Source organism: Tripterygium wilfordii, chromosome 15, assembly GCF_013401445.1.
Source record: "Tripterygium wilfordii isolate XIE 37 chromosome 15, ASM1340144v1, whole genome shotgun sequence".
Classification (NCBI taxonomy): Eukaryota; Viridiplantae; Streptophyta; class Magnoliopsida; order Celastrales; family Celastraceae; genus Tripterygium; species Tripterygium wilfordii.
Window position 1 is genome coordinate 10,897,667 of NC_052246.1, and position 24,069 is coordinate 10,921,735.

At 37.1% G+C, this 24,069-nt stretch overlaps 4 protein-coding genes across 4 annotated transcripts; 3 read left to right on the forward strand and 1 right to left on the reverse strand.

The window, feature by feature from the left end:
* Positions 1-4,327: 4,327 nt before the first annotated feature.
* LOC119979878 lies at positions 4,328-5,790 on the reverse strand. Its single transcript, XM_038822499.1, has 2 exons — positions 5,481-5,790; positions 4,328-5,202 (listed from the first exon to the last, which is right to left on the reverse strand). Exons 1-2 carry the CDS (start codon positions 5,527-5,529, stop codon positions 4,328-4,330), a joined length of 924 nt encoding a protein of 307 aa, XP_038678427.1. The 5' UTR covers positions 5,530-5,790.
* Positions 5,791-8,929: 3,139 nt separating this feature from the next.
* Positions 8,930-11,375, forward strand: LOC120016924. Its single transcript, XM_038869899.1, has one exon. It carries the CDS (start codon positions 9,035-9,037, stop codon positions 11,147-11,149), a length of 2,115 nt encoding a protein of 704 aa, XP_038725827.1. The 5' UTR covers positions 8,930-9,034; the 3' UTR covers positions 11,150-11,375.
* Positions 11,376-12,866: 1,491 nt separating this feature from the next.
* On the forward strand, positions 12,867-18,463 carry LOC120016408 (cyclin-A1-4-like). Its single transcript, XM_038869162.1, has 12 exons — positions 12,867-13,060; positions 13,137-13,362; positions 14,791-15,214; positions 15,436-15,572; positions 15,654-15,746; positions 15,983-16,116; positions 16,285-16,360; positions 16,444-16,520; positions 16,632-16,665; positions 17,018-17,167; positions 17,280-17,414; positions 18,122-18,463. The coding sequence occupies exons 2-12, from the start codon at positions 13,177-13,179 to the stop codon at positions 18,182-18,184; spliced, it is 1,509 nt and encodes a 502-aa protein (XP_038725090.1). The 5' UTR covers positions 12,867-13,060; positions 13,137-13,176; the 3' UTR covers positions 18,185-18,463.
* Positions 18,464-19,310: 847 nt separating this feature from the next.
* On the forward strand, positions 19,311-24,069 carry LOC120016257 (replication factor C subunit 2). The gene is made up of 12 exons (XM_038868939.1): positions 19,311-19,448; positions 19,525-19,603; positions 19,682-19,761; positions 20,853-20,975; positions 21,074-21,143; positions 21,233-21,306; positions 21,965-22,085; positions 22,200-22,262; positions 22,692-22,751; positions 23,032-23,157; positions 23,241-23,324; positions 23,742-24,069. The coding sequence occupies exons 1-12, from the start codon at positions 19,405-19,407 to the stop codon at positions 23,844-23,846; spliced, it is 1,029 nt and encodes a 342-aa protein (XP_038724867.1). The 5' UTR covers positions 19,311-19,404; the 3' UTR covers positions 23,847-24,069.

Here is a 24,069-nt window from a genome sequence, read left to right on the forward strand (position 1 = left end):
GATGCATTGGCTAACTTAGCTATTGTATTGGCTAACTCCGATAAAGATATCGCGATTATGTCCATTTCTCAAAAATGGGTAATTCCATCATGGACACCTGAAGATGAAACAGAAGTTCATAATATCTCAGTTGATACAACTGAAAATGAGGATTGGAGGCAACCAATCATTGACTTTCTTAAATATGGAAAGTTACCAAGTGATCATCGCCATAAAACGGAAATTCGGCGACGTGCCTCTAGATTCATATACTACAAAGATACGCTTTATCGGCGTTCTTTTGATGGTGTATTTCTTCAATGCCTAAGCAAAGAAGGAACGAATCAAGTCTTGGAAGAAGCTCATTCCGGGATATGTGGTGCTCATCAGTCCGGACCAAAACTTCACTTTCGGATAAAAAGGATGGGATATTACTGGTCAACCATGGTGAAAGATTCCATGGAATATGCTAAAAGATGTGAAGCTTGTCAAGTTCATGCGAACTTTATACACCAACCACCGGAATCCTTACATCCGACTGTTGCTTCATGGCCTTTGGATGCCTGGGGCTTGGATGTTGTAGGACCCATAACTCCAAAATCGTCTGCTGGCCACTTGTATATCTTGGCAGCTACAGATTATTTCTCAAGATGGGCGGAAGCACTTCCATTAAAAGAAGTTAAAAAAGAGACTGTCATCAATTTCATCCAAGGTCAAATCATTTATAGATATGGAGTTCCTCGATATATCATTACTGATAATGGGAAACCATTCTATAACAAACTAATGGAAAAACTTCGTCAAAAGTTTCATTTTGTTCAACACAATTCCTCCATGTACAACGCAGCGGCAAATGAACTTGTAGAAGCCTTTAACAAAACTCTCTGCACTTTGCTAAAGAAAGTTGTCTCCAAGTCAAAGAGGGATTGGCATGAAAGGGTAGGAGAAGCTTTGTGGGCCTATCGAATAACTTATCGAACACCAACACAAGCCACACCATATTCTTTGGTTTACGGCGTTGAAGCAGTAGTCCCAGTAGAATGTCAAATTCCATCTCTCAGGATTGCTATCCAAGAAGGCCTTACAACAGAGCAAAATGCTCAATTAAGGTTGGAAGAACTTGAGTCCTTAGACGAACGAAGATTGGAAGCTCAAAAGCAACTGGAATGCTATCAAGCTCGTATGTCCAGAGCTTTCAATAAAAAAGTATGTCCTCGATCATTTCACATAGGAGACTTGGTCTTAGCTATAAGGAGGCCGATTGTGATCACTCGACGGACTGGGGGCAAGTTCCTACCCAAATGGGATGGACCATATGTAGTCACGGAAGTCTACACAAATGGTGCTTATAAAATTATCGACAAGGACGGTCTACGGATCGGACCTATCAATGGAAAATTCTTGAAGCGTTTTTACGCTTAGAATCAAATTGTAATACTCCTTGCCCATATGAGTATAAACTATGAATGGCATCAAAAAAAAAAAAAAAAAAAAAAACTCGCTAGATTGAAAACCCGAAAGGGCGGTCTAGGCAAAAATAAGAGTTAAAAAAAAAAAAAAAAAATTTCCTTGGAACTACGTTTGACTTGATCTCCTCAAAAGGAGTACGTAGGCAGCTTGGGAAATTCCAAGTTCAGTCAAATCAAATAAAAAAAAAGACTTTGTCTTTTAGTTCAAATCCAAATAAAAATAGAAGACTTTGTCTTTTATTTTCAAGTTCAGTCAAATTCAAAGGAAAAAATTTCTTTGTATTGTCATTTCGAAAAGACAAAATCAAAGCATGTAAGATGTACATTCATGTTATGATTTAAGGTTCCTTTCTTTAATGAGAATACCTTTGATGCTTATATGTGCATACTTGATGGTGCGCCAAGTTATAGCATTAAAAAAGGAGCAAATGAATTCATTGATATGAATGTTCATTACATAAAAAATAAAAAATAAAAAAAAACTAATCGAAATGACAAAGAATAAATAAATAGAGAAGTCTAATTCTTCTTGATCCAATTCGCTAGCCCACGGAATCCATCTTCCAAAGTTGCCTTCCGTTTAGCAATCGACTTAGTTGTAGTGGCATCCTTAACTTGGAGCTTCTCTAGCTTTGAATGTGATTCCTTCAATTGATTAAGGTCATCACTTTCTTTCTTCATTTTCTCATCAAAGGAGTCAAGTTGGGATGACAAAACATTATCTCGCTTCTCTAGACGAGAAATTTCAAGTCTAACTTCCTTTTGTTCTGCTTCTATCTTGCAACGTTCCTTGGTCAAGTCTGGAACAATAAGCATACGAGCAGAAATAAGATCTTCCAAAGAAGCCAACTGCTTTTGCTTTTCTTCTAAAGATGGAAAACGCATGGTGTCATTCTCCTCGTGAAGGAAGTCATCAATGTCATTCAAGCATTCAACCACCTTTGCCATTAAAGGAGAAATATCAATGTGAAAAAATTGACTACAGAAGTCTTTATAACAAGATGACTTCCGAGTCCACCATCCTCTCAAGTCGGATAGGCCTCCATGCAATGCCTTGGTAAATTCCTTCTCAAGATATGCCGTCATTGCTTCACGGAGCATCTCTTCATGCTCATTTAAAAGATTTGGTGACTTATCTTCAGGATTCGCTGATGCGGATAAAACAACAGTCAATTGTTGGGATTTGGTGCTGGAAACTTTCTGACCCAATGTCCCTGAAGTAGCCCCATCATCTGTCAAGTTTAGGCTTCTATTCTCTAAAGAATGTGTGGATGGAATAATACCTTCTCCAACACTATCGGGAAGTTCACCTAATAGACAATCATTTGGGCTACCTTCATCAGCAAAGCCCTCAAGGGCACCAATCATCTCACTCATAGGAATTTTATCGAAAGCTACCCAAAAAAAAAAAAAAAAAAAAAAGTTTATTATCAATAAATGGGCAAATAATAGATAACAAGACAGAGAAAAATAAAGGAATACCTTTATTCCAAGAACATGGAGAGAGATTCATATCACTCTTTGCTTCCGCAGGAATGTCCTTGGTATTAGTTTTGAGATCAATTTGTTTTCCGGAACGTAAACGAGTAGATCTCCTAACCAGTGGTATATCGTCAGAATCAAAGTTAGATTCAAAATCAGTATGTGCTCCTTCAGGTGCAACTGCAACAATTGCAGACTTTACCTTTGGCACTATTTCATCAACTGAAGTTTTCTTTGTCTTGGCCTTTGAAGGTCCAGCTTTAGATTTCTTTAAAGCACGTTCCTCTGGAACGTCTAAATCCACAATGAGAGGTTTCTCTTTCGGTGGCAATGGGATGGAGTCATCTTCTCCAGCTTTTCTTTTCCTCCGAGAAAGTGTAGATGCAATATTCTCAACAAGTTTAAAATCAGCACGTTCACTACTCTCCAAAACAGTAGTAGAAACGTTAAGCAATATGGGAGCCACCGTGGTGTCCCACCAATTCTCATACTTTCGATCAATTTGATCGCACATATTAGCACAAGGCCCCGGAATATGAAATTTTGCCTTACTCCCTACTCTTGTTAGAGATAACCAACAACTGTAAAGAGTACTTGGATTCAATTCAAAAGAATGTATATTCGGAGACCCAGGATTGATTTGTTTGAATCCATGCTGTCTTGAAAACCGGTGTGGACTATACGCTTCCAAAGTGTATGACGACCCCCGACGACATGGTAAATAGCCAGGTCGAATACTCATCATAAATTCTTGAATCTCTTCGGACAAGTCTCCAACATCTGTTTGGTCACCAACTTGTTTCGGAGGATGACTCACGACCCACTTAAAGTTTTTTGAGTCCATGTTTCCACGAAGAAGTTTCCGACAGTCTATCATGTTAGGCTCCCAAAATTGATAGACATTTAAAATTCCAGAATATCTCCTAAGTGTAGGACGCCCAAAAGATGTGTCAATGATATCAAATATACCACGAGGGAAATGCAATGCTACCCAGCCATAAAGAAAGTGCCCTGGAAATGATTGAGTAATTCTTCCAAGATCCTTTCTTTCAGAAGAAAAGGTCTGTGTAAGACCTTTATAAATACTTGCTAAAATAGGTGGAACCAGACTATATCTTACACCTGCAGCCATCCGGGAAGCAACTTTAAAAGTTGCGGGTCTTAAGTGGTCATCGCCTGATGGAAGGACAAATCTACAAAGCCAAATAGAGAGATATGCAGCTATCTCCAACTCATCAATCTTGGTGGTAGATAATTCAAGATCTAACGCCTGTAAACATTTTAGATCTCTGATGTCTTCAGAAGACACACTTTGGTTGGGAATGACTATGGGTCTCCACACTTTTGTTGTTGTTCCACTTTTTAGAAATTCATACTTTCCCAAGTTTGATAATTTCTTATATTTCGAGTCTCCTCGAGGATTGGGTTTCCGAGAAACCCCCATTAAGCCAAAAATTGAGCCAATCTGCATGCTTGATTCGATCAATAACCTTTTCTCCGGCTATATGTTGAAAAGCCTTAAAGAGATGAAGACAAGAATCTGGAAGAGATTTTCCATCAGTGAGTTCCCTAAAACTCGGAATAACCTCTTCATAATAATCACCAAGTATAGACAATCCGGAAATATCTCGCATTTCCCAAAGAGAAATGCCAATTTCTCCATGCCTCGTCACAAAGGTACTGGTTTCAGGACACCATACCTCACATAAAGCCCGATATGCTGAAGGGGGACGATGATATTCCATCGTTGCTGCTTGGACTGCTAATGATAAATCTTCCAAGCCTCTATCCTTAAGGAGTCCAGCAACCCGTCTGGACCACTCCCAAAAGCCATTTAGATATGAAATCTCTCCTCTGGGATTCAAAGATGTCCCCCATCTAATAAATTTGTTCCCAATATTCTCGGCAATCAAAGGTCGTGGGATGAAGTCATCCTCATTATGATGTGGTGCAATACACAAGTAAGGTAGGCCAAGACGACGGGCATCCGTGGATGCCAATTCCTTGGATCTGCTAATTAAAGACATATCCAAACCTTGAAATCGATTGACACCGGGGATAGCAAAACGGCCAGTCATTGCACTATTGACGTGAAATTTAAGATGACCCTGCATGCCTGTAGAAGAGTGAAGTCCAACAAAAGCCATCGGAAAACGAATTGTTTTCCCTTTAAATTTGGGATTACTAGATTCTGTAATCCATTGTGGATTCGAGTTTGAGCTACTCTCAGAATCCGTCTTCGGGGCTGAACACGGTTTGCGGGAGGCCATATCTAAATTAAAAAAATAAAAAAAATAAAAAATCAGCTTCCGAAAGAAGGAAAAAATAAATAAATTTCAGCTGCCGAAGAAAGAATACATATGCACATGTGTGTATATGTATATGTATAGTTATGGCGTAGGCGCCATGCAACATCACAGCCATGAAAGTCAAGGTTGGTTGCTTTAAAAACAAAACATATATATATATCATAAATATATGTATGAGATGAAAATTTCTAAAAATAATCACGGCTGGGTGATGAAAAAAAAAAAACTAAAGTTGTCTCACCTTTTATGCGTGATGTTGAAAGAGTGAGTATACAAACTCTATAGCACATGTTGGCTTTATATAAGTCTAACTCTCCTATATCAAGTGAGATTAGTTATAAGTTATCAAATACAAATCAAATTGTGATTATATAAAGCAAATTTTATTAGATAATTCAAGACTTAAATTATCTAGTCTTTGATAACTTAAGTCTTGAGGGAGCATTTGTAGACACAAAAAAATTTGCAGCCCAATTAAATAAAATAGTGGGCTCTAAATTAAAATAATTTATGAAGCCCAAAATATTGTTAAATGGATAAAATCTAAGATAAATACAAATCAAATCAAATTCAAATAAAATAAAATTAAAGGGATAATCATTGATTAAGTGATTTCTCTACAATACCCTTAATGTCAAGGGTTAAGGCCAAGGGTACATAAGTAAATTCCACTTCTCCCTTTGCCTATAAATACCAAGCTCATTTGGAAAAAAAAAAAAGGAGGAAGAAGAAGAGGAGTAGAGAGAAACTATCTAAAGACTCTCTCAAATTTCTTCTTTAAATCCGGAATTCTTAGAATTCCTTCAAGTCTCAAATCCAAGTCAAGTCTCGGAAGTGAAAAGTCCAAGTTCTTTAAATCCGGAATTCTTAGAATTCCTTCAAGTCTCAAGTCTAAGTCAAGTCTCGGAAGTGAAATTCAAGTTCTCTAAATCCAGAATTCTTAGAATTCCATCAAGTCTCAAGTCCGACAATCAAATCCTAAATTCAAGTCCAACACTCAAATCCAACTGGATTTTGTTACAAATTCGTAGAATTTGTTTGAAGCACTTAACTAAAATCAGAGGATTCCGTATTCGTGTGGAATACGTCAAAAGAAGAGATCAAATCCACTTTGATTTAAATATTTGTAATTTGTACCAAGTTCTAAGTGTATTTTAATTTACACTGAGAAATTTGGTGTGTACACTACATATTCGGTTCCGTTTGATTAATTTGGTTAACTTTTTCTGTTAACCGAAACACTCACAAACCTCTAATCGAACCGCCCAATCGGTTAATATTAACCGATAAATTCGGTTAACGATCAGTCGGTTCGGTTTGGAAATTCAGTTAAAACAAATTTTGCATAGCCCTAGGGAAGATTGGTGTTACACTGTCGTTTGCAAAAATGTAATTCGTATTTTTGTAGGCCTTGCACTATTTGCATAATGGATCTTGACAATCTATAATTTTACACAAAGCAATGGCCAAATACTCTATCAGTTTGATAGTGTAGTGGGATTTAGAAGCCTTTTTTGGTTGAAAGCATACACTATCAGTTCAAAAGTGTAATACAATGGAAGTATGCACAATATAATTGATTTGTTTGTAGGTCTTGCAATATTGCATAGTGTATTCCTAATACTGTAAATTTTGCATAATACAATTGCTAAATACACTTACAATATGAAAGTGTAATTGGTTATGCAAGCCTTTTTCACTTGAACATGTAGGTTAATACATTGGAAAGTATGCACAATGCATATTGTATTTGGTACCTTGTAAAGTATGCGTAATGCACTTGTTCAATACACTAACATTATAATTGTTTTTCAAACGCATTTTTTGCAAACATGCCATGTGATAATGGTAAGCTTGAGTTAGACGAGAGTAGAGCTGTTATGATAACAATTACCGTTACCAAACACGGAATACCATTATTATACCGATCCCCTCGGTAATTCAAAAAATGCTACCGTTACCGTCATAGTCGGTATACCGATCAATTGGTAATGGTAAACCGATAATCGATAAATTTACCAAATCAATATCCACCTAGAAACAACAATATTACACCAATCTTTTTTTATTGAAAAAAGAGAAATTGGAAGCACCTTAAATGCTTAACTAATGGATGCATAAGGATTCAATTACAATCAACAAGAAGTCAAGAATCTTCAACTTGTTCTGCAAAATTCTAAACCTGCCATACAAATCTCTCTCGACCTCACATTTGTGACCAGACCTCACAACCTTGGGTGACAAAACAGGCTTGAAAATCCCTTAAAACAACCCAAGAAAACCCAGTTTCCACAACCAAAATTAAGTTGGAACACAAAATTAATCTCCTTATAACACTTTTAGTTCCAGATCTGAACCCCAAATTGCTCCCTCTGTTCTCTGATTTGTCATTGAATCTCACTCTGGCAGTCGATTTGAGAGTAGGAGACTCCAAATTCTAGTTAGTATTTGATTTGGGCGTGGACATAATTGAGGGATCAAAAGAAATCGGAGTGCGGAGTGGCAGAGGAGGTGTCCACAGCGTAGAGAGAGGATGAGAGATCGACTGCTTGTTTGGTGCAGCGGACCACCCACTGTCATCTTCCGCTGCACCATTTGGTGCAGCGGAACCAGCGGATCCACTGGCTAGGTGTCAGCGGATCTGCTGGAGGAAAAGAAGCTCCCTCAGGGAGCTTCTTTCCACAGCGGGAGGCGTTTAGCCTCCTTTTTTTTTTAATGATGTGGACCCCAGATCATGATTACAGTTTATTATTTTTTAATAATGTGGGTCTTACAAATGATAACATTTAGTAATATTTATACCATTAATTTCTTTTACTTTTTTATTAATATTTAAAACATTAATTTCAGTTTTGATATAAAAACAAATTATAATTAATTTTAATAATAAATTATATTTATTAGCTTAAATATAATTTTAATACTTAGAATTATTTTTAACAGTTTTAATACTATAAAAATATTTTAACAGTTATAGTATTTAAAATAAAGAAATATTAATATTTTATTAATTAAAAATTAATAAGAATTATATTTATTAGATTAATTTTAATATAAAAATAAAAAACTAATAATATTTCAACAATTTTCTGCTAGCATCAATTTTTATTTCACCAAACACATCATAGCATATTTCACAGCTTTAAGCTCAACATGTTTTCTACAACATTTCTGCTAGCATTGAAAATCAAACTATCCGCTCTACCAAACAGAGCCAGAGTGATGAACTCAAAGTGGAATTGAGGGAGGCAGGGAGGAACTGAAATGTTGTTCAAGTGATTAATCCTAAAAATCAATGACCTAGATTTTTTAAAGTGATCCAAGGGTTGTAATTAAATAAAAATAAAAATAATATTAATATATATGTCGATAATTGAGAAATTTATCGATTTTGAACTTTGGTTACCATTACCGATACCGAATTCCGAGATAAATTTACCTTATCGATATATTGGTAACTTTTAAAAAAAAAAATTTAAGAAAAGATCTATAAAAATAAAATAATAAATAACATAACGACAAATAAACTAAATAATTAAAATTTAAAACGCACTCACTGGATAAAAATTGACCACCGCCACATCGCAATATCTTCCGTTGTTATGCTCAAAAGTATCGCCATGTTTTGATCCTTTTGATATAGTGGGATCCACCAATCCTTTCGCCACGTCATTTCTTACATCACCTTTCGTCTCCTAAAATGGGTCCTTCTCCTTCACAAACCTTATCAGTTATCACTACACAGCACACGCTCACTCACTCTCTCTCGTACTCCGTAAGCTAAATATTCAACCTATGGCTATTAATCTTCTTCCTCTGCTTCATTTGCTGCTGATTCTGATATGTGCAGCGGCGGACCATGAGCCTCCGAGCAGGAGCAGCATCGTTTTCACTACACTCGGCAGAGGAGACTACGCCTTTGACGTCTTTACTCTTCCGACTGAGGGCCCGACAACCCCAACCAATGAACTCCAAATCACCGACGGTAAGTCCGTTAATTTCAACGGTCACTTCCCGAATTCACCGGCTCTCTCCTCCTTCATCTCCAACCAGACACTAATTCGACTCCGGGGCCCACAAAGTCCACCGCCACTCGAGCTCGTCTACGTCACGGAGAGGAACGGATCGTCGAAGATCTACTACGACGCCCTTTACTACGATGCTCCGGGAAGCACCAGATCGAGGTCCGCCCTTGAGATTCCGTCGCGCGTTCAAGTGTCCTTGTTGGGTGCTGTTAATGATCAGAAGGGCAAGATTGGAGTTTCGATGAAAGATAAACCTAGTGTGGTCGGGGATTCTCTAATTTACGTGTCGAATCACGAGGACCCAGGTGTGCCAAGAGCGAGTTGGGCGGCGGTGTACTCGACCGAGTTGACTACGGGGTTAACCCGCCGGCTCACTCCATTTGGGATTGCGGATTTTAGCCCTGCGGTTTCGCCGACTGGGATTTGGACTGCTGTTGCGTCGTATGGTGAGAGAGGGTGGACCGGTGAAGTGGAGGAATTGAGTACTGATATTTACATATTTCTGACACGAGACGGGACTCACCGAGTCAAGGTGGTGGAGCACGGCGGGTGGCCGAGTTGGGTTGATGATTCGACTCTGTACTTTCACAGAAGAAGTGAAGAAGATAAGTGGATCAGTGTTTACAGGGCAATTTTACCAAGTCATGGTCCAGTTACGATTGATTCAGTTACTGTCGAGCGAGTCACTCCACCGGGAGTCCACGCGTTCACTCCGGCTACCGCACCAGGTAACAAGAACTTCATCGCTGTTGCTACGAGAAGACCCACTTCAAATTTTCGTCACATAGAACTATATGACCTTGTTAAGAAGCAATTCAAGGAGCTGACCAGGCCCGTATCGCCAGAAACTCACCACTTCAATCCGTTTATCTCGCCTGACTCAACCCGTGTTGGGTACCACAAGTGCCGAGGTAACAGTATTGGAAGAAAAGGCCCTCTGTTTCTGGAGAACGTACGAAGCCCAGAACCCGCACTGTCTCTCTTCAGAATAGAAGGTTCCTTTCCTTCTTTCTCGCCGAAAGGCGATCGTGTTGCCTACGTTAATTTTCCGGGGGTTTATGTTGCTAACCGGGACGGTTCTAACCAGCGCCAGGTCTATCCAGAAATTGCTTTTTCGACCGCCTGGGACCGGATTCGTGAAGGAGTTGTGTACACGAGTACCGGTCCGACTTTCGCCACTGAGAGCACAGAAGTCGATGTAATTTCCATCAACGTCGATGATGGCAACTACAAAAAATTAACCACGAACGGCGAAAACAATGCATTTCCGTCACCGTCCCCCGATGGTAAGTGGGTGGTTTTCAGGTCAGGCAGGTCGGGTCACAAGAACCTGTATATCATGGATGCTGTGAACGGAGAAAGTGTTAGTCTCAGTCGACTAACAAAAGGTCCCTGGACAGACACAATGTGTAGCTGGTCACCGGACGGCGATTTGATTGCCTTCGCATCCGACCGGGAGAATCCAGGTTCTGGGAGTTTCGAATTGTATTTGATCCACCCGAACGGGACCGGGTTGAGGAAGTTGATTCAAAGCGGGTCAGCAGGTCGGACGAACCACCCGTGTTTTAGTCCGGATGGGAAGACTCTAGTATTTACTTCCGACTACGGCGGCATATCAGCGGAGCCAATCTCGAATCCACACCATTATCAACCTTACGGCGAAATCTTTACGATTAAGTTGGACGGTTCAGATTTGACGAGATTGACTTACAATTCGTATGAAGATGGTACACCCACCTGGAGTCCCCTGTATATTAAGCCGGTGGATGTGGAGCCGCCAAATGATGATGGACCAGTTTGTAACTTTGAAGACTGCCACTGGCTCAATCAAATGCCAAACCCGGCTGCACACTTGGTCTCCACCAAAGCCCAATGTGGTGCATGATCTCTGCTCCAGAGCACCAGCATTATCCAATGGAGATAGTATGTATCATGTCTGTAAATTTTGATATGAAGGAAATAATGTAATTCATGGTTTTTAAAATCGTACCCTGTATTAAATCGTGTAGACGGTAGGTTCAAGATTTTCGAGTTACAATCGTGTAAATTTTGATACGGAAATAATGTAATTCACACTACCTACTGGTATGAGTATTCTAAGTTGTTACACTATAGAAGATCACTGTGAAGAACATGTAGAACTTGGTAAACAAGACAGAAGAATAATCATACAAGATCGTCATCACGATTAATGGTTAAGGTTCATTGAAACAGTAGATTTAGGCAAAAATATGAGAAGTGGGCATAAAATATCGTTGAGAAATATGATTTTTATTAGAATAAAATCTTCGAAATACATATAAATCGCGTGGCCACAAGAGATATTGCTCTTCTCAGATAAATTTTGAAAATTTATCTATATTGCAGATAAATTTATTTGTACTATAGATAAATTTATATTCAAAAATTTTTCATCCCATGATATATTGATGATGAATCTTATTTGAAATAGTTTTTCACATTGATTTAGAATATATATTTTTTTTTTCAGGATTTGTTATATATTTTGAAAGGTAAATTATTTTGAAGTTTCGTTTGATAAAAGGCAAAAAAAGTAAAAAAAAAATGTGGGAGAACTAAAATGAAAAACACAGATTAATTAATTTGTTATAATGTTATTAAATAAAAAGAAGTACATAGGTAATTTAATGAGTTGTTTCCTTATTAATAATTTTTTTAAATTGTCTTTATTGGAATGTTCGTTTCCCATTCTATACTTACTGGTAATTGCCCTTAAAAAATATTAGGAAAGACAATTGTTCTATTACAACTTATTCACATAGATAATATTTTACGAGAGCAATTACAATGGTGTTATTATTTTGGGGCATGGGTGTGGTTTTTATAAATTTTGTTAGGCCATGGATCAAAATGATGGCAAGCAATGCCACTTTGGTGACCTTGTTTTGTTGGGCCACGTATAATGACATGGATTTTGATTGGCCCCCATGCCCACTTTTGGATAAAATTAATTGGTTTAACTCCAAAATTCTTGGCAATCCAAGCAAGCAAAATGCATCATTGTGTGATGCTGAAACTGTCATTCTAACCCTTTTTGCGAGTTTCCATCCGCAAATGCAAAGTTTATGGCTAACCGATATTGCACACCATCACTTAGCTATTGCAATTCTTTTCCTGATAGTGGGTCACATGTATAGAACTAACTTCAGGATTGGACACAATATAAAAGATCTTTTAGAAGCACATGTTCTGTTGGGAGGTCGATTGAGCCACGGACATTAAGAGTGTGTTTGGATTGAGGGATTTGGAAGGGAGGGAAGAGAAGGGAAGGGAAAGAGAGTTTCCTTCCAATTTCATTGTTTGGATAGTTTATAAAAAATTGAGGGGAGGGATTTGAGGGGATTTGGGAGGAAGATTTCATTAAATTTTTGTCAAAATTTTTCCTCCTAAAATGGAGTCATTTGAATGGAATAGATTACTATTTAAATTACTTATAAATTTAAAACCTATTTTACTCTTCATCATTTGTCACGTATTAAAATACACTTTCCAATAATTCTAATGCCCCCAATAGCGATGACACCATTGCAATTGCTCTGATAGGGTGTTTTGGAAGGAACCCAAAAAAAAAGTGAGAAGTGGGCTATGAGTGATCTCTCAACGCAGAACCGACGGTTAGGATTTAACGTCTTTCAAAAGCAACGCTCTTTCGCGCTGCGATAGTTGTTGTATGCAAAAATCTTCATTCCCTGTGTTTTTATTTGGTAAAACCCTCCATAGACTTGAAAGACGAAATTGGGAAAGAATTGAATTACTGATTCTCAGCCATTAAAAGGTTTTACTTTAATTCTCTAATGGATTATTTTCTTTTACTCCTTAATTGTCGTCTCAATTTACTCGATTTGTTACAGAACAAGAAATTCGAGCCATTTGCGGTTGTTCCCGTCCGAAATGTCGACCCGTATTCGCCGCCCGTCGACGGCCTCTTCGTCGTCTCCGAAAACGGCCAAGATGAAGAAAATCGCTGCTGTGAAACCCATATCGGCCAAGAAACGAACTGCTCTTGGCGATGTAACCAACACAAGAAATGGGTCTCAAATTAGGGTTCCGACCTCGCTTTCACGATCGAAGCCCTTAGTGCGTTTTTCTTTAACCGATTGGACTATTTTGCGTCTAGTTTTTTCTTTCTTTTTTCTTGGTTATATATTTGCTTGAATTGTTTATGGGTTTTGCTGATTTAGGTTGCTCTGCCTTTTTCTTGGTTTCCATTTCAAGTAATCGAAATTTTGAGAATTGATGTTATATATTACCCATAAATTTCCTGCTTTAGTTTTTTTTTTTTTTTTTTCTTTTGGGTGGATTTTTCTGTGATCAGGGAGCCTTATCTTTTATGTTTTAATATGTCTGGATTATTTTTCAATAAAGAGGCATTCCATGGCTTCCAAGCTTACATTATGGGGTAGCCCACTAGCCATAGTTTTGGAGTTCATTTATGAATAAAATATTTGCGGTCATGTGGAACCAACGTGCTTCATTTTACAGACTGATTATCATATGAATTGATTTTACTATCTGGAGATCATAGTCCCATATAATATGAAATTAAGCTAATGTAAACGTTGATTTGTAAAATTTCGATAAACCTAATTTGGTATAAGAAAATCAAATTGTGTGCATCTATGAGTGAGTTCTCATTGATTTTTTAAAGAAACTATCCACATAACAACATAGAGGCATGTACAGATAGTCATTTGTGGATGGAAAGATTTATTATTGGAAAGCCTGGTGGTGGTTGCATGAACAAGGCTAATGCCTACTTTTGCCTACAAATAGTAGTTTCATGAAACAACCTGGACCAATTGGGACCATCGAAGCTCTACGTTTACGTATGAATTAATCAAGGTTCTGTTCCAAAAAAAAAGTATGAATTAATCAAGGTTTACTATTAGGATTTACCTTACTCTAGTGTTCTTAACTAAACTACTTTATCTAGTATATATAGTTCTCTTAATTACGATGTAAATGATGTTGGAAAAATTAGGTCACTTTGAGATATTTATATTTCGAAAATTATGTTGAGTAATGTTCATACAAGAATATTGAAAATTCCATTTTTCCTTAAGACCTTTAATATTGTCACTTTACAAGAACTTCAGAAATCCCTTATAGGTCAAACATTCAATCAAAAGCTGATACTTTTCCTTATCTTCTGCATAAGGCCATAAAGACATATTTTGTCATTTTATCCAGTGTGTTTGTTATAGAATATCCACTGTGTTGGTTCAATGCAAATTATTTATTGCATTTTCTAACGATAACAGTTTTCGCAACAGCCACACTTACCTTTACGATAAATTTATGTTTGAAAGGTTTGGATAGTGCCTTGATATCATGTGTAAATTTGCAAATGTAACCTAACAGTGGCACATATAACTGCTTTGAATAATTGAAACAATTTACCATTTTAAGAATTCCTTTTGGACAATGTGAGATGATTGTCAGGCTTATTCATTTTTATGGGATTTCTGGAAATCACAAAAAAATAACTAGCATTCACATTTGAAGGTGCCGTGTTCAGCTAAAACTACCAAGGTAAAGGATGAGTCTTCTATTTGCAAGTTCGATAAAGGCCTCTCTACGAATACTTTACCCGGGTTCTCGTGTGTGAAATCTGATGCCCTTGCTCCTTCCAAGAATGTGCCTTTACAGGGAAATAAACAATCTACAGTTGGAAATAGAACCCTTGCTGTTCCAAGCAGTATTGGCACTTTCTTCGCTGCTGGCAGTGCTGCTACTCCTCCCTCCAGATTCGATGTATCTCCAAGTAGATCAACTGATGGTTCAGTGTCCTTGGATGAGACCATGTCTACTTGTGATTCTTTGAAGAGTCCAGAAATCGAATACGTGGATAATGAGTATTTTTCAGAAGTTAAATCTATCAAGATGGTAGCAAATAACAACCTTCTTGTTTCAGAGGATGTATACCAAGGTCTTTTCCTTTCCAAGAAATCATATATTTGCTTACTGAAATTTGCAACTTCTCTCCGTTAAGGATTCTCATTTATTTGGTTCATCAACTAGAATTACATATTTTCACGAATAGCTTTGGCCAATGGGCAACAAATATTTTATTTTCTCTAGAAGTGCAGAGTGCACATTGGAAGAAGTTTATAGCTCAAGAATTTCTGATGTTGCTATTGTTGGGTTCAGGAAGCATGCTCAAGCAAGATATACTTGTGGAGATGGAACCTGCCCATGGTTTTCTTGTTATTAATGAGAATTCGACAGACCCGCAATATTGTGCAGATGTTGATTCGGACATTTATGAGCACTTGCGTGCATCTGAGGTTCATCTTTTCTCACTCATACAAATTTTTTCATCTTCAATCTCTGCTTCTTTTAACTCATCTTATTTCTGGTATTATTAGGCAAAGAAAAGGCCTTCTGTAGATTTTATGGAGAAAGTCCAGAAAGACATTACTGCCTGCATGCGTGCCACACTCGTTGATTGGCTAGTGGAGGTAAATTATTGTAGGTGATAGTGTTTATCAATATAATTTAAATCAAGAAACACCTTCCTTACCATCTGCTGTTTCGAGGTTTTCTTCATCTTTAAAACAACTGCTTATCTTGATAAGCGGATTTTGCCTTACGCTATAGATGTTCTTTTGGTCAATAATAACATGCACCTGTTAGCTTTCTTCTGTAAGATTAGCTGTTTTACGTCTAGTGATCTTTGCTTGAAATTAAACTGTAGGTTGCTGAAGAATACAAGCTTCTACCTGAGACACTATTTTTGACTGTTAACTACATTGACCGTTATCTCTCTGGCAACGTGATGAATAGACAACAGTTGCAACTGCTTGGCGTTGCCTGCATGGTGATTGCCGCGTAAGTGGTTTTTTTTTTTTTTTGGGAAAGCCGTGTAAGGTTTTAATGTGATATTTTGTTTTGCCAAACTATTTCCATGTGTACGTGCTACATGAATGGGGCATCCATCCTTCAATTGTTGATTATGATAGATTATATTTTAACTTGAAAGGTGACGGTATTTTTCAGTAAATATGAGGAGATCTGTCCCCCACGGGTGGACGAATTCTGTTACATTACCGATAATACATACCAAAAGGAGGAGGTCAGGAATATACTTTCCTTGTAGGTGCTCATGTAGATTGCCATCTCTGTTAACTTGCCTAAGCATTTATTTTTTGACTGCAGGTTTTGCACATGGAATCTTCTGTGCTGAACTACTTGAAATTTGAAATGACTGCCCCAACAGTCAAATGTTTTTTGAGGTGACCAATGAATTGTCATAATCTTGAAGTACTAAGTAGTAAGTAGTTTGTTTATGCATTCTAGGTATTGACCAGTTTTAAGTTTCTTTTTCTTTTTCGGCAAATTTCCAGGCAATTTGTTCGTGTTGCACAGGCGACAAATGAGGTGTATTTCTCTGACTTTATTGTTTTAGTATCTTATGATTATGCTTTTGCTCGATATAAAGACCCCCTAAACAAATTTGGTTGGGATGGTAGACTTATAATTATTAAGCTCTGGAATATAGCTGAAATGACAATGGTCCTTTTTGTTTTTCTTGGACTTGAACTTAGATATAATGAGAATAAAATACCACTGCTGCATATTTTTATAATCGATTATTGTGATTCTACCAATTCTTTATTATATTGTCACTTTGCACTTTTAGAATGAAAGAGCATTGATATCCTTAATTTGGCCTAACAAAAGCATGCCAATCTAATGGTTTGCTGTCGCTATGCATGTTTCTTTTCCCTAGATTTCGTCAATGAAGTTTGAGTGCCTGGCCAACTATATTGTGGAGTTGTCACTTCTGGATTATAACATGCTTCGTTATTCCGCATCACTAACTGCTGCTTCTGCTATTTTCTTGTCCAAATTCATACTTTCCCCTTCCAAGAGACCGTGGGTATGTGTGACAAAAACTTACTAAACAGACTGTTCTTTCTGCGTAGTAGTGTGTTGTTTGATTTCTTTTGCTTTAGCAATAATATAATTGAAGTTGTATACTTATTGAACAGAATTCTTGCTTAGCGCGATACACACACTACCAACCTTATGAGTTGTGCGATTGTGTCAAGGCACTTCATCGCCTCTGCTGTAACAGTCACTGTCCTAAATTGCCCGCAATTAGAGAAAAATACAGTCAGCATAATGTAAGCAGCACTGAACCTCTCGCTCTGTGTCTGTTCCAATACTGCAAGCATTATCCCCCTTTCTAAATATTTTTTTTGATTCTCCTTTTCTTTTCTTACGTGTTCTGATTGACTTAGAAATTACAAAATTTTTTCATGATCTGGGTTAGCCGGTTAGGGAATGATTTCATTCAACAGTTTTCACTACATGGTGACTAAGTATGTATAGGACTAGAACCGCACCTAGAACCATGAACATGTGATAGATACATTGATTTCATTGAAACGATCATATGTAATACTTACAATCATCATTCAGTATAGCAAAATTAAATATGCTGGAATTTATAGAAATAGTTCATTTACTTTTCAACGGTTCTTTTATATGTTTTGGCATCATGATTACTTAAAAATTTTCAAGGGAACTAAAGCAGAAGGGGAATGGTTTTTGAAACTTCATAGTTCATATTCCTTTAATTTCTTAATTAAAGGCATTTGTAAGATCTAGATTGTTTTACGTAGCCACGTGAAATATGATATCCATTATCATAAGTGAGTGCAGTTTTTGATGTCATTGGTGATACAATCTTGTTAACATGCACTTGGTGCTGGAGTTGCAACCCTCCCTGCGGAGTCGAATACATTTTTTTTTGTCATTAATTACATTTTAATCTTGAGACAAGCTAACTTGTTTTATGTTTTCTTTTTGCCTCTTTTTTCTTTATCAGTACAAATTTGTGGCGAAGAAGTATTGTCCCCCTTCAATACCTCCGGAGCTTTTTGAAATCTGAAGATCCAAGAGAGTAGACAGTTGCAACAATACAAAGCCCTATTGGTGTTCTTCATGTGTCTGCGTATGGTTTCTAGTTTGACATGATGGATGTATCTACTTACCCTCTTGTACTGACATACCTTTTAAATTGGTGGCATAGTTTCTTCCCTCTGTTTTGATGCAGTTTCTCACGGCAATCGTTTCTACAGAGAATAGCACCAAAGCTGTTAATATTGTTCTGGATTAAGTTTTTCCAGTTTCTTTTGAATGCAAATATCTGCTCAATCCATCTTGGATAGAGATCATCATTGTCGAAGTTAAGCTTGCCATACAGAGCAATCGGGTTAATATAGTTTTTGGTCACCGAAAGAGTTGGCAAGTTTTAATTCAGTCATTGAATGTTCATACAAATTTTAACTTGGTTGTTTAAATGTTTCAACTTATTATTTTGTTAACCCGTAAGGTTCCAAAAAAAAAGATTTGCATTTGCATTTGCATAAAAATTGGTTAAATAACATCTGAGCTACTAGTTGGTGTGTATCATCTTGGTGATTAGGGTTCGAATCCTCTTATCGTTTTCAAAAAAATGGTTAAATGAATAAAGAGTATAATTTATTCAAAAAAAAAAAAGAAGAGTATGAAATTATGAATAATAATTTCTTCATATAAAATAATTTTTTAAAGTAGGAATTCTCAAGATGTTTCCAAATGTTAAAATTGTCCGCCAAAACGATGCGTTTTGTTCCAAACATCACCTCACCATATGTTCCAAACGTCAACACTGTCCACATGTATGCCATTTCAGAAATGAAAACAATTTTAAAAAATTCACTTAATAGCAATACAAGCATTTTTTTTAACGAAAGTTGAACAGAAGGGCTAACGTGTACTATTATGCTAAGTGCAGGGGCATGTCCACATGTATGCCATTTCAGAAATGAAAACAATTTTAAAAAATTCACTTATTAGCAACACAAGCATTTTTTTTAACGAAAATTGGACAGAAGGGCTAACGTGTACTATTATGCTAATTGCAGGGGCATGTTTGATCAAAAAAAAAATCAGGGGCTTAATCGACTCAAAAAACAAAGTACAGGGTTAAATCCGTACTTACCCGTAATTTGTTAAGTCTATCAAGGCCAAGAGCTCCTCTTCTCCTCAACCTCAACTATAGCGGGAAAAAAAGAGGGTTCCCCTTCTAGGCTTCTATCCTTCGCTCAAAGAAAAAGTGGGACGAAGATGGCGCCACTGTTGCAGAGCTCGCAACCATGGGTTGAGAAATAGTATGATCTCTCTTTCTCTTTGGTTTTTACTTTTCTTCTCTCTTCTTCTAAGAATGCGAAACTGTGATTTTCTCAGTCGACCGAAGAAAGTCAAAGATGTGGCACACCAGGAGGAGGTGGTCCGGGTCCTCACCAACACACTAGAGACTGCTAACGTAAATTTTTTCCCTTCGATTTTCTTGTTTGGAACCCCATTTTTGCTGTAATTTTGATTTTTTCCCTCTTGATTGTAGTGCCCGCATATGCTCTTCTATGGACCGCCAGGCACTGGTAAAACCACCACGGCGCTAGCCATTGCTCACCAGCTTTTCGGGTAATTGTGAACTTTATTTTGTTCTTTGGTTTCTGGGTTTCGTTTCTAATTGGTTACATTCATGGGCTGACGAGCATTAGTTCATGGAGCGAGTAAGGTTAGTTAAGTTGCATCTTGAATTTGAAAATAATGGGTTTTCATGGGAGTTGATAATGAGGTAGTACCTTGACATTTGACAAGGTAGAAGGCGTTTACTTGGTTGCTTACTGATGGGGGTTCTTTTACATGCTGGTTTTAAGAAAACACACTATTGCGAAGAGTTGAAGCCTAGAAGATGAAAATTGCTCATTTAAGGGAAGATGATCAAACAATTTCCTGCCTAAACTGTTCAGATATCCACGGTGGTAATATTGCTTTGCCAAATGTAGAGGATAGAAAAACATTGACTATCGAGACAGGGAAGACTCTGACTGCATTTGTAGAGTTTTGTTGACCCCAAGCATTTGGACAAGCTCCATTTTATGCATGTGTTAATTGGCATCAAAGTCATCTGATGGAAAATTTTCTGGTGGAAAACTAGAGCATGTGTGTTCCCTCTGATGGAAAATTTTCTTTTTGGTCGGTGAAAAGAGATTTTTAATTTAGATCAAAAGACATCCCTAAGGCTGTGTTAATTGGCATCAAAGTCGTTCACTAAGCATTGTGGGAAAATACCCAGAGACAAATTACTCCTTGAAGGCAAAGTTTTCAGTTGGCGAATGTATTTAGGATTTAGTCTCCTTTGTAACCTAATACAAGGGTTACTAAAGGTCTTGACCGCTTTCTTAATATAGAAACCATTTGCTAAAGACATTATCAAGGCTTAGAATCATCTTTGCCAAAATAAGATTGGCAAATTGATACATAAACGCTTCAGTTCATCTAAGGAGACTTCAGATTATTAATATAATAGTGTCTGAAAACTAATCTGCCTTGGAACTTTGGTAGATTGGTTCTTGTACTTATGTATTGCTGCCATCATATCTCATTGTTCAGTGATCACCGCCACATATACAGGTTTTTTTTGGTACATGTGATGAATGCTTCATTATGTGTTTAGAAGTAAGTTAGCTCGTTTGTACTTTGCTGGGTTAACCCTATTATTTTTACAGTCCTGAACTATACAAGTCTAGGGTGCTGGAGCTAAATGCCAGTGATGACCGTGGAATCAATGTGGTTCGAACAAAGATCAAGGATTTTGCTGCTGTGGCTGTAGGTTCTGGTCAGCGTCAAGGGTATTTACTTCCCTATCTCAACTTTGGTTCTCGTTTTACTTCATATTCACTAGTAGCCTGATTTGTTTATTGTTAATTCTTTTTTATAAATATTTCAGGGGCTACCCTTGCCCCCCTTATAAGATTATTATCCTCGATGAAGCGGATTCCATGACTGAAGATGCTCAGGCATGTCTCTTTTTTTATTTTTTTATTGGTATTGTTCAGTAATTTATGCAAGTATAGTAAATTTAGATTGCATACAATTTGTTTTACAGAATGCCCTGAGACGTACAATGGAAACCTACTCCAGGGTTACAAGATTCTTTTTTATATGTAACTATATCAGCAGGTGTGACATTTCCACATCCTTTATTGAATTTCATCTACCAAGATTTTTTCTTCCCTTCTACTTTCTTGCAGTAACATTTTTTCCATGTAATATTTAATTTTATATATCACTCATTTTTTCTCAACATTTTACGTGCTTGTTTTTGCCATTCTATGTTCCTTCTAGGCAATGAAGGTCATGAGATCTGATTTAATTTTGATTGTTCCTTTCAACAAACTTCCAGTTGTTAGTTACAACAATAACATGAGTGTAGTAATATATCTCAAAGTTAAGAAGGTGGTAGCTTCCTGGTGTTTTTGGTGTCAAGAAACAATGATGTTGGTCTGGCTGCAAAATAATTTAACTATTGTTTGTTTATCCAAGTCTCTATCTTCTCTAACAGCTCCATGTTTTACTTTGTACTTGATTATGGTAAAAATGTCACTGTTTAAAACATACAGAATGGAGTTTTAGAAAAGAAATACTGGTGAAATTGGGTACATGTAGGAAAAGGATACAAAAGAACTTACAGGTCTTTGTAGTGGGAAGTTTAATTGATTTGATTTTAGAGAAAATCTTCACAAATTTTTACCTCCATTCGGTTCAGGAAAAGGTCGAAGTTTTGTTTTCATAGAAATTTTTTCTTTGAAGTTCATTCTTATTGCAAAATCATTTGCAGGATCATTGAACCACTTGCTTCAAGATGTGCAAAGTTCAGGTTCAAGCCACTTTCCGAAGAAGTTATGAGCAGTCGTATATTGCATATTTGCCAGGAAGAAGGCCTCAATCTGGATGCAGAGGTGTGGACCTAGTTCTCGGATCTACATACTATTTTTTCTGTTCAACAGCCTTATACAAGATTAATGTGTATCATTCTTTTTCGGCGACCATTTACTAACAAGGTATTGTTGCAGGCTCTTTCAACATTAAGTTCTATCTCACAGGGTGATCTTCGTCGGGCTATAACATACTTGCAGGTAAGAGGTGGTTTTCTCAAGTTTCTTATCATTTTTTGGGCCGTGAAAGGTTAAAGAGATCAATTTTCTGGTAATTCTGGTGAACAGATACCAGTTGTAACACTGTCCATTTAATGTGGAACAGTTTACAAATGACTTTTACCATATATGATCTTGTTGGGTTTGCAGAAGGCACAATGCACCAGCTAAATTTTGTTAAATAGTTTGGATGGAGGCATGCATTGTTGCTTATTTATACCTAAGCAATTCTTGTAACTTCTATTGCAGATTAATTTTCCTTTCCATCTGTTGTTTCTTTTTAATTTTAATTTCTTTGTTTAGCTTGTTCCACAGCTAGTATTTGTGATGGAGCTAGTATTGTATTTGTAGGTGTAGCCAAGTTTGTTATTTCTGAACTTAAAGGTTGAACTGTGTTGTGAAATTTCGCAGGGAGCTGCTCGGCTATTCGGATCGTCAATTTCTTCAGAGGACCTTATTAGTGTGTCAGGGGTGAGTTATGCTATACCCGAGTTCTCTTAAGCAATTGTTTGCATTGCATTCATTTGCTTCAGAATCTTTTTCAAAATTTCACTACTTTTGCTTAATGGCTAATTTAATCAAAATATGCTCTCAAGGGACATAGGCTTTGTGCAAATGAGTGTAAGAAGTTAGGGTTATTTGCTAGAAAATATGTGAGAAGTCGTGCTATGCTCTGAAGGAATAGCAAGCGAATGATTAATGTTTTTTAGGAAAAATTCACTTATCTCAAGTTCATTCTTAAATGTTACAGGTTATTCCACATGAGGTTGTTGAGTCACTTTTTACAGCTTGTAAAAGCGGTAAATTTGATTTGGCTAACAAGGAGGTGAGTAATGTAATTGCAGAGGGATATCCAGTATCTCAGATGCTTTCTCAGGTCTGATTTAGCAGTATTTGATGGTTTTTTACATTTGGCAGTTCGCTAGCTGTATTTTCCAATGACACATTTTGTTTTTCCAGTTATTTGATGTGGTTGTTGAATCAGAAGATATATCAGATGAACAGAAGGCTCGAATATGTAAGACTTTGGGGGAAGCTGATAAGGTGACTTAGTTTTTGTTAAGCTTTTTAACATTCCCTCACCGCTCTGAATGCCGTAGTCTATTTACTGCATGGAGTTTGATTTAGCTACGTTTTTCTTGGAATTGAAACAACATTGTTTCCATAATGTTGGCGGCTTCTTAGTCATTGAGCCTATTCAAAATATATGCTGCGTCTTGATTAATATTTGGTGGGTAAAAAATAATATGGGAATATTACACTTGTGAATATGTATGCTTTCCTTTTGGGAAAATACAATGTCGTAAAGTGCTGTCATGTTCTTGTCTTGTAACGTCATCATTTCGTTTTGGCTCTTCTGCATTCATAGTACTATAAGCCATGGAACGGAAGACTGAATAGTCTCTCGGCACGAGTTTATTACCCACACACTTATTTGTATATGCATTGTGGAATTTGCAGTGTCTTGTTGATGGAGCAGATGAGTATCTGCAGCTGCTGGATGCAGCCAGCAGTACGATGCGAGCCCTTTGCAACATGCCTCAAGAATTTACATATGAAAGTTAAAAGAGAGTTGTAAAACTGAGACCAGATCAAGATGCAATGGGATTATAAGATAATGCCGAACTAGTTTTATGTTTCATCTGAAAAAACTTTTGGTGCACAAACAATTGCCTTGTCCTCTCTGATTACTTGTTTCTTGTATAATATCAGTTTGTGTCACTCCAAAAGTTGGGATGGCATCTGACACAATAGTAGCCTCGTCAACGTGTTCTCTATGATTACTGTA